The 10,770-nt window shown below is 47.7% G+C and overlaps 1 protein-coding gene across 1 annotated transcript; it reads left to right on the top strand.

Annotated features, from left to right (window-relative positions):
* Positions 1-528: 528 nt before the first annotated feature.
* On the top strand, positions 529-6,429 carry FABP1 (fatty acid binding protein 1). Its single transcript, XM_015075787.3, has 4 exons — positions 529-685; positions 2,292-2,464; positions 4,341-4,433; positions 6,304-6,429. The coding sequence occupies exons 1-4, from the start codon at positions 619-621 to the stop codon at positions 6,352-6,354; spliced, it is 384 nt and encodes a 127-aa protein (XP_014931273.1). The 5' UTR covers positions 529-618; the 3' UTR covers positions 6,355-6,429.
* Positions 6,430-10,770: the final 4,341 nt, after the last annotated feature.

The following is a 10,770-nucleotide window of genomic DNA, read 5'->3' as shown; positions in this document are numbered from 1 at the left end:
ATTATTATTAGAGAGAGAGGGGGCACAAGTGAGTGAGGGTGGAGAGAGGGACAAAGAGAAGTGAGGCCAGAGGTGAGACTCAAGCTCACGAACCCTGAGATCGTGACCTGAACCAAAGTCAGATGCTTAATGACTGAGCCACCCAGACGCCCAATAAGGTGAAGTTCTGAGTTTAAAGGGGTTCTTCAGTATTTTTCTGTGTATCTACATCTCAACACACGCGCATGTATATGCACACACTTACACACATATGCACACATACCTGTGCATGCAGGAACATATATGTGTGTACATATATGTAAGCATACATATACACACAAATTTACATTTCATGGAGGATTAGCACATTAAAGTCGCGGGGACTTAGGGCTTTGCACTTGACTGACCTCCACTAATGTTTGCTGAATTAGAGCAAACCACTGCTGTGCCCATCCTGGTTTTTTTATCGTTGACCATTGCTCCTAGCAGTTAATGTTTGAACCTGGCCATAAAGGAGTCGACAGCTGCTGACCTATGGCCAACATTCGAAGCGGAAGGAGCCCCCTATAAATCAGCCCACACTGGACATCGCAGCCCACAGAGCTGCAGATCAGCTGTGGAGGGAGCCTCATCGCCACCATGAACTTCTCCGGCAAGTACCAACTACAGAGCCAGGAAAACTTTGAGGCCTTCATGAAGGCAGTCGGTAAGTGCTGAGCGGGACGCCAAGGCTGGGGGTCATGGCGATGAGGGTCTGGCCCTGCCAGGGGTAGCGAATCAGAGTCTCGATGCTGGGATGGGAGGAAAGTTTCAGGCTCTGCACAGGCCAGAGGCCATGTGGTGCATCCTCTGCAGATATCTGTGGCTTGTGCTAGTATCACTCACTGGACGAGGCTACTTCATAGGCAAGTGGAAAGCACCGAGCTAGGGGCTGATCTGGATCGAAGCAATCTCTGCTGGTACCTCACTGTGTGAGCCTGCTCATTAATTAATTAATTAAATTCATTCATTCATTCATTCTTCTAACATCGATTCAACTCCAATCATATGCCGTGTTGGATGGATACCAGGGAGACAGATAACAATGAGCCACATTTCCAAGTCACAGTTTACAGACAGACAAAGAGACGAGATAGATGCAATAAAGTATCCCCTGATGTGTACTGAGCACTGACTCACTGCCAGGCACCGTGCTAGGCCCTTCACATGTAATAAATCCTCACCACAAATCTCTAAGTTGGGTACTAGTATTTTTCCCATTTCACAGTCAAGACAACTGAGGCCTAAGAAGGTTAAGTGATCCTGACCAAGTTCACACAGGCAGGAGTGTCTGCCTTGGGATTTGAAGTAGAGGCTGGTTCCAGAGACCCAACTCTAATCCCCTGTGACTCCCAGAGTCATGTGCAGAAGGATGAGGTGCTCGCGGGAGGGCATGGATGGAAGGCTTGGTGGTGGTGAAGGTGAGCCTAGGCTGGGCCTTGGAAGATGAGCGAATGTCCCCTAGGGGACAGGGAGAGGGGAATGTGCTCCAAGTAGCGGGAACCCTCTGAATAAAGGGTCGATGTGCCAAAGAAGGGTGCCCAGGAGGGACAGGGTGGGGAAGACAGAAAGCAGGAGAGGAGGACCCTCAGGGATAGGCAAGGGCTAGGCTCTTCTCCTATAGGGTGTCATATCATCTCTCTTTCGAATCCTTTACCTGGGCCATAGGACACTCCACCCCCACTGACACTGCACGTGGACCTCAATTTGTTTAACAGTATAGATATGGCCTGAAATTTGTGAAGCTCTGTCCCAGGGTGAGGGACTCCCGCTGTGCCTTCCTCAAGAGCCTCGACAGCAGAGGCTGAGGCAGGGGTAGGGGAAGGAGGCTTTGTGGACACAACTCCAGCTTGTGAGTGTTGCCTGACACCTTATTCGTAGCTGCTCCTCTCACTCTCAGTAGGGACCTGGCTCAGAAAACGAACCGTGCGGTCAGTCTGGGTGTGAATGGCACGCTGACACTCAGAGAGCAAAGTCTGGCGTGAGGAGGGAGAGCGAGCGAGAACCAGGGTGCTCACCAGAGGACAGGTTCTGCGGGACCCAGGAGTGTCCTCTTTACAACCCTCCTGGCAAAACAGCAGACCGCCAGGTCAGACCACCAACCTTTCCCTTCAGAGGTCAGCCCATGTTGCTCACAGGACTTGGTTCGTGCCTGCAGTCTCTGGGGGGGCACGGCGCCTCCCCCCCTGCCCCGTGCCACAAAGTTTCTCTGTGACCGTCACCTGGCAATCCCCACCTCTGCTCATCTCTGAACCTCACATGGTTTCCACCAGGTCTGCCTGACGAACTCATCCAGAAGGGGAAGGACATCAAGGGGGTGTCGGAGATCGTGCAGAACGGGAAGCACTTCAAACTCACCATCACCACGGGGTCCAAAGTGATCCAAAATGAGTTCACTTTGGGGGAGGAGTGTGAGCTGGAGACCATGACTGGGGAGAAGGTCAAGGTAGGAGGTGCCCCCTCGAGCCACCTTCTGGTTCTGGAACTTTCCTTGGAACCTGGCCGCAGGGCTTCATCCCACCAGGGTCTCACCTCACAGTCCCCACCATGGATACCTTATCTCCGAACCCACTTCTGGGCTGGGAGGCAGAAAGACAAGATAGCTCTAGGGAAGAAACTCTAAGGAAACCCTTCCTGTTTTCCTGTGACTGTGTGGGTGCTCTGACCCAAGAACCCGAGCTCTCCCATGTGGAGGGATATGGGGGGACCAGTCACAAGTTCTCCCAGGCCCAGACAAGCAGGAGTCAGCGAAAAACCCTAAGCAGAGCTGTGATGTCATCCCTGAGCCCAAAGGAAACTGGCCTTGCTGAGCCTAGAGCTGCTGGTCATGGGGAGAGACTTCCTGGAGGAGGGGCTGGCAATATCAAGAATACCAGAATACCAAGACCCTAGGCAGGCCCTCAGACTGAGTCCGGGCCCCTGGCCTCAGCTACCTCATCTGTAAAATGGGCACAGACACCCTTCCCTGACTGAAGGCAGTGGGCAGGGCACCATCATTCCGCTGGGCTGTGGCTCAGGGTGTGCAGTAAGAGCTAGGTGTAGACTATGGGAGTGGTCAGAAGGAGATGGCAGAGAAATCCAGGGGGCAGGAGGCTCCTCACTAGAGACCTCTCTTCCTCCCTGGGAAAGTCCACACACCCCAGCACAGCCAACGCCACAGAGCAGCCATCTTTACCCTTCCCCTCCAGACAACTTTATGCATCGGCCTCAGCATGCTGGCCTTTTTACCTCTTCTGATGGCCTCTTATTTCCGCTTCTCCAGATATAACATCACAGCTCAGGAAATCTGTAACAGGAAATTGTCTTGAGAGGCCCATAGTAAGGGGCAAGCCCTTACAGGTTTTACCACAGTGTCTTTTTCTAATTGTCTATCCTGGAGGCAAATTTCTAACTTTGGCCAGGGTCTTCTGTTACTTGCTGGGTTTCTGTTGCTTCTTCCTGGGTGCATAAGGCTTGAAACAGAGACCACGATAGAAAATATAAACGTGCCAGAAGGAATACATACCAAAGCTAAATATGTGTTTTCCCAACTGGCCAGTAGTTGGAATTTTGCTACTACCTCTTTCCATCAGCTTGGACAATTAAGATTTTACTGATTTTATTTTAGTGCTTGTAGTCGACACCACTTCGGTGTCCTATGCTCATTTTTAGTTCACATATCATAAATCAAAAGTTTTTGGGGCCCCTGGGTGGCTCCTTCGGTTAAGAGGCTGACTTCAGCTCAGGTCATGATCTCACGGTTTGTGGGTTCGAGCCCCGTGTCAGGCTCTGTGCTGACAGCTCGGAGCCTGGAGCCTGTTTCGGATTCTGTGTCTCCCCCTCTCTCTGCCCCTCCTCAGCTCGCAATCTGTCTCTGTCTCTCTCAAAAATAAAATTAAAAACATTTAAAAAATTTTAAAAAAATGAAAGTTTGACAAAAGGAGCCCTGACATTTTCTTTAGGTTTTAAATTTTTTTCTAATTTTTTATTTATTTTTGAGAGACAGAAAGAGACAGAGTGTGAGCAAGGGAGGGGCAGAGAGAGAGAGAGAGACAGAGACACAGAATCTGAAGCAGGCTCCAGGCTCCGCAAGCTGTCAGCACAGAGCCCAATGCAGGGCTTGAACCCACGGGAGATCATGACCTGAGGCAAAGTCGGACACTTAACCAACTGAGCCACCCAGACGCCCCTTCTTTAGCTTTTAAATGAACCTCCCATCTTTAGAGCTGGAGAACAAGGAGGTATGCTAGGCTGAGGTTGCCGTAAGCAGAGACCCCTGCAGGGGAGGAGCCAGCCTCATTAGCGAGACGTTCCTCACAGGTCATCTCTTCTGTCTCCTGCAGGCAGTGGTTCAGATGGAAGGTGACAATAAGCTGGTGACAACTTTCAAAGGCATCAAGTCTGTGACCGAACTCAATGGCGACATAATCACCAACGTAAGTTGGCCCTCTGAGCTTATGGTTCCCAGTGCTTGAGGGGAGGGGAGAGGTAGAGTGGGGAGGAGCTCTATCACCTTTCCTGTTGTCAGTCTCTGCTACCACTTAGTGAGGACCCGTTATGTTCGGCACTTTACACACATTCTATCTACCCAACAACCCTAGGTTCTCTAAGTAGGGAAACTGAGGCAACACATAGCCAGGGAATGGCAGAACTAGGGTTCCTCTGATCGGGGCTTGTCACACAGGGCCGTCCTCCACAGCTGTACCCTGCACAACCCTACAGGGAGCCACTCCCATTATAGATGGTGTAGACTTGTATTCTTATTACCATCTTGAAGTGCATGTCAGTTAACCGTCTTGTTCTGACAAAACTAGTGCAGTGTATTTGGATAGTTTCCCAGCAGATAGAAGTATAGTATCTTGAGGAAGGGGCATCCTTTTTTAATTCACCCAAGACCCCCCCATGTGTTGGAGGTGGGCCCCAGCTGGTGCTTCTCTACCTCTCCTGAGTTCCTTCAGCCTGCCCTTCCGTCCCCACTTTTCAGGTCGGGGTCAACCCCCCGTTCTTCCTTCTCTCCTCATTGCTGTCTCCTTTCTTCCACCCATACCCAAATGGGATGGGGGAACAAGAGGTGCTTGGTAGGACGAGCCACGGTTCATGCGTGGCCCACCTTTCTCAGTCGCCACTGGGATGTGGCCACAAGACTTGCTCACAGGCATTTACGAGGAGAATCATATTCATAGCAGCTTCGTGGCAGCTTATCAGAATGGCACACACCAGTTGTACAATCCTCCTGGGTGCCTGACTGTCGACCATGTCCTATCCCTGATTTGGGGGTGAATAGTACAGTGTTTCTCCTGTAGTTATATTCCCGTGGCTCTTCTTTGCTTTGGGGAGTAACAAAAGGCAGAACACTACCCAGGGACTCTGTTGCACCCCTGTTCAAGTGGGAAAAATCCCTCAACTAGGGAGGGTGTGAGAGTCAGCCAGGAAACATGTGGTCCCACCCCTGTTGGACACATTCACAGCACATCAGGAAGGTGCCAGAAGGAGGAAGGAAGATGAGCCTAGACTCAGTTCTGGCCAAAGTCCTTTGATAGGCTTTTTTTGTACTTTGATATGCATTTGATAGCTCCCCTAATCTTTCCCTCTGCTGCGAGGGAGGCAGGCTGAAGGATTTAATAGACAGGCTGACCTGTCTAAGGTCACCCAGCTAATGAGCTATAGAACCATGGTTCAAACCTAGTTCTTTCCATTCTATTCCATTGCTGCTGAAGCTAAGGGGCTCCTTTGTAACCCTGATGACATTACCCTGTGTCATTGTCACAGACCTGTTCAAGAGAACCAGTGGGGGGCAGTGGTGGTAGGGTCGTGTGGGAGAAAAGAACATCCCTCAAAAATTCAAAAACTGGTAAATCCAATGGTCCAAATGCTTTTATATGCTTCATAGCTCTTTGGGAGGAAAATTTTGCAACACCTACTATGTTCCAGGCTACGTGCTTATGTGTGTTTCCATGCACATGTGCTCTTGGTCCTCAACATGTGTTTGGTACGTAGCAGGCACTCAATGAAACTGAGAAATTGGACTGGACTGGACCCATTTGGATGGTCTTGCCCTAACTGCCATTGATATAGAAAGGAATTCACTAAAAGGCAGGACAACTCTCCACATGAGGAAGTGAAGTGACCAAGATCTGGCATGGGATTTTAGAAAAGACTGCCAACCCTTCCTCTGGTCCTATAGAAAACTTCAGGTTGTTTCTCATGCTAGCATATTTGGGATGATTTTGTAGCCTTAATTACCTTTTGCAACTCCACATCAGATGAACATTTCGTGATTTTTTCTTTTTTTTTTTTGACTTTCAGACCATGACACTGAATAACATTGTCTTTAAGAGAATCAGCAAGAGAATTTAGACAAATCTGCATTTCATATTCTTTTACTGTGTAAAATTAATGTAATAAAGTGAACTTTGTTTTAAAAAAAAAAAAGTCTTTTCTTCTCAATAGCCTGTCATTGATGGTGCTGAGTATCAGTGTGCATTGACCACCTATATCTTTGTAAACCTTGATCATCTGCAGGTTCAATCCTGCTGGGTCAAGTCTGAAGGGTGATTCTCACCCTGAAAGCGGACCCTAGGCTGCCCACTCAAGTGACCCTACAGGGAACCCAAGATGTGGCTGGATGTGTATGGCAGCCCTGGAATGACGTTCCTGGTCATCCAGACAGGCAAGAAGCTGGAGTAAGAGGGTGTGCTGGCTGCCTGTGGGGACAGAGAACAGGAATGCTGCGCAGGCAAAGGGGAGCTATGCCTGTCAGTGTGGTCACGGTGTCCCCGCCCACCAAGGGACATGAACCAAAAGACCAGGCTCTGACCCACCAAATGAACAATTCACTCTCCGGGAGAAGGGCTGATGGAGGAGATTAGCAGGAGGCACCAGAAGTGGACAGAGAAAGGCCAGGTGGACATTCCCTCTGTGCTATGGGCAAAGGCAAGAATGTGGAAAAAAGATTTCTCTGAACAGCACTTTGTATCAGGCTCCGGTAGCCGTTATAGGTTGAGTTGCACCCCGCCCCCCCTAAAATTCACATGTTGAAGTCCTAACCCCCAGGACGGCAGATTGTGACCTTATTTTGAAATACAGACATTGCAAATATAATTGGTTAAGTTAAAAGGAAGTCATGCTGGAGTAAGGGGGACCCCTAATCCATTATGGCTGGTGTCCTTATGAAAGGGAGACATTTGCAGACAGAGACATCCACGCGAGGAGTATGCCACACGGAGATTGGAGTTATGCAGCCACAAGCCAAGGATGTACCAGAATCTAGGAGAGAGACCTGGAACAGATCCTTCCCTACCTCCTTCAGAGGGAGCATGACCCTGTCTTCACCATGATCTCAGACTTCTGGCTTCCAGAACTGTGAGAAAATACACTTCTGTTGTTTACGCTGCGCAGTCCGGGGTACTTTGAAATGGCACCCCTAGCAAGCTGATACGGTGCTCATTCCCCACATCCAAAGAACTGCCAAGCCCAGACACGTCTACCTTCATCATGTCTTTCAGCCCCAGAATGGCACCAGCGCACAGAGCACTCTCAACAAAGTTGCCTTAAATATGAATGAACCTGTCACATTTCCCACCTCCTCTCTTCCCACTTCCGGAGTTGAAACCCCGTAACTTGTTATGTGGATGGTTGCACAGGCCCTATGGCATCTCCCCACCCCTCTCTCTCTCTCAGCTACAAATCTCCACCCTACTAATAGTCCTCTTCCATAAAAATAGCACTGATCATAAAGCCTCCTAATTCATTGCCTCTCACATGAGTCAAACTCCTCAACCTGCATTCATGTCTCTATATCAGGAGGCAGGAAACCTTTTCTATAAAAAGCCAGAGAGTAAATATGAATGGCATTATGGGCCATCCAGTCCCCATCACAGCTGCCCAGTTCTGCTCTTATAGCACAAAGCAGGCCCAGGCAATACACCAACAAATGGGCGTGGCTGTGTTCCAACAAAACTTTATGGACACTGACATTTAAATTTCATATCATTTCCGGGTGCCTGGGTGGCTCAGTCAGTTAAGTGTCCAACTTCAGCTCAGGTCATGATTTTGCAGTCTGTGGGCTTGAGCCCCGCGTCAGGCTCTGTGCCGACAGCCCAGAGCCTGGAGCTGCTTCAGATTCTGTGTTTCCCTCTCTCTCTGCCCGTCCCCTACTCTGTCTCTCTCTCTCATTCTCTCACTCTGACTCTCTGTCTCTCTCTCTCAAAAATAAACATTAAAAAAATTTTTAATCTCATATCATTTCCATTTGACATAAAACAGCATTCTTCTCTTGATTTTTTTCTCAACCATTTAAACACAGAATACCGTTCTTAGCTTGCACACCATATAGAAACAAATGGCAGCTGGATCTGACCCATGGACTGTAGGTTGCTGACCCTTGCTTGATTATAGCCTGCCCTGCCTTATCTAGCTTCAACCCTTTCCTATAATATACATTCCAATCAAGCTAAACAATCTCTCATTGCCCTAGCAATTTAAGTGCCGCCTCCTTCAAGAAGACTTCCTGAATTGCACAGCTGAAAGTACTCTTTCCCTCCCTCTGGCATTTTATCTACACCAGTTTATTGGATGAAATTCTTCCTGCCTTGCACTACAGTATTTGACATATGTGGAGTGGGGTCTTAGAAAAAGAGGGAGCCCATAATTTGGGGAACTGAGGCACACTTAAGGAAAGAGCTTCAGAGCTTCAGTAAGAATTCAGAGGTAGGAGATACAAGAAAAATAAAAAACCCTAAAGCACACTACAATATGCCATTCACAAAAATAAGTTCTAGACGAACTAAAGAGCTAAATGAATAAATGTGAAACATTAAAAATAGACATAGTAGATAAATCAGTATATATTGATGTATAGGTGCAAAAACCATGAAGAAAAAGATTAATCCATATTACAAAGGTTTGTATGAAAAGAGACTATAGACACAGTTTCCAAAACAAGCAACCACGTGGGAGAAATTATTTGTGACTTACATAACAGAGGTTGACACAATATAAAAACCTCTTCCAAATCAGTAAGAAGCCCAACAAGTCAATGGGAAGGTGGGGTGAGCACATTAATAGGCAATTCACAGTGTGAAACATGCTTAGTCTCAAAGTAATCAGGGAGAAGGGTTTTAAGAGGAGATACCATATTACAAATCAAATTAGTAAAAAGTAAAAAGATTGATAATAAGGAGCGTTTGCAAGTATATGAGTCAAGAATGGCTCTCCCATCACTGGTAGAGATGTAAATTGTGTAACGGTATCTACTAATATTTTCTAAGTTCCCTAACACCTAGCAATGCCACTCTTGTATGTCTTCCTAGAGAAGTGTTTGAACACATATATAAAAATGCCCACAAGTAAGAAAGGGCTAGATAAACTGTTGCATAGCCATACTCTGAGTTATCGAACCCATGTGGTGGCCCGTGGTCAGGCTGCGTGTTGTGCTTCTCTGAGACTGATGAGGTACTCCTGGGCAACGTGAGATTGGGGGATTTGTATGTAGTGCTGGGCAGGGAGCGGGCAAGGCAGCTTCCAGAGGTGCTGTTAACCCTCACGCACTGGATGTTATCATCAGCACTGTGCACACCTCAGTCCAAGAGCTTGCACCTCTGACTGCCCTCACATATGTTCCTCTTCTCTCTGCTACATGCCCCAACTATGCTGATTCCCTCCTGCATTCTTTTTTTTTCTTTTTTAATGTTTATTTTTGAGAGAGAGAGAGAGACAGGGCATGGGCAGGGGAGGGGCAGAGAGAGAGAGGGAGACAGAGAATCTGAAGCAGACTCCAGGCTCTGAGCTGTCAGCACGGAGTCTGACATGGGGCTTGAACCCACAAGTCCTGAGATCACGATCTGAGCCGAACGAAGTCTGACGCTTAACCAACGGAGCCACCCAGGTGCCCCAGGAAAGATTTCTTTAATGGCGTTTTTAACTACTCGTTCTGCTACTCGTATGTAGCGGACCACGTTTTTATAGACTGACAACACTACAAATGAATGTGTTCTTTTAAAGTTAAGCCAATTGCCCCGGTATAAATATTCCCACCATGGCCAATACCAAGCTATCGACGTGATGTTGATGAATGCAGAGTTTGGAAGAGATGTGCACAGTCTGCTCTCACAGGCCGGGAAGAGCTGGTTCCCACATACTGCTGCTTGCATCTACCCTCGACCTTCACTTTCCTCTTAGGGGAAGGGACCCTGGACAGCACCACGGCCGGAGTGCCCACGAAGCACTTAGGATGAGCCAGGCACCATTCAGAGAGCTTTCACATTTTAAAAGTTTAATTCTCACATCAACTCTGTGTGGTAGGTAGAAATGAGGAAACTGAGGCATGGGTGAAATCACCAGTCCAAGGTCATGCTAACATTAGGAGAGCTGAGAAAGGAACGTCACTTGTCTCTGCATCCATAATCTTAAAAACCACACTATTCCCTAAAACTGCATTGTCTAATACAGCAGCCAGTAACCACGTTGGCTTTTAAAACTGAAATTAGTTGAAATTAAATAAAATTTAAAATTCAGTTCCTCACTCATACTAAACACATTGCTAGAGCTTGAAAGGTGGAGGGGCTAGGGGCTATGGTACTGCACAACACAGATATGGTATATTTTCATCATTACAGAAAGTTCTATCAGAGAGTGCTGCTCTAAACAGACTATCAGAAATAAAGAAGCCACACATATTTGCTTGTAAATATGGACGATTTAATGGCCTTTGTTGACCACTATAACATAAAAACTCAAAAATACGCAGTGTTACTTGTCTCTTCTGCTCTGAGA

This window comes from Acinonyx jubatus, chromosome A3, assembly GCF_027475565.1.
Source record: "Acinonyx jubatus isolate Ajub_Pintada_27869175 chromosome A3, VMU_Ajub_asm_v1.0, whole genome shotgun sequence".
Taxonomy (NCBI): domain Eukaryota; kingdom Metazoa; phylum Chordata; class Mammalia; order Carnivora; family Felidae; genus Acinonyx; species Acinonyx jubatus.
The sequence above is the reverse complement of the archived record's forward strand: the minus strand, read 5'-3'. Positions and strand labels throughout refer to the sequence as shown.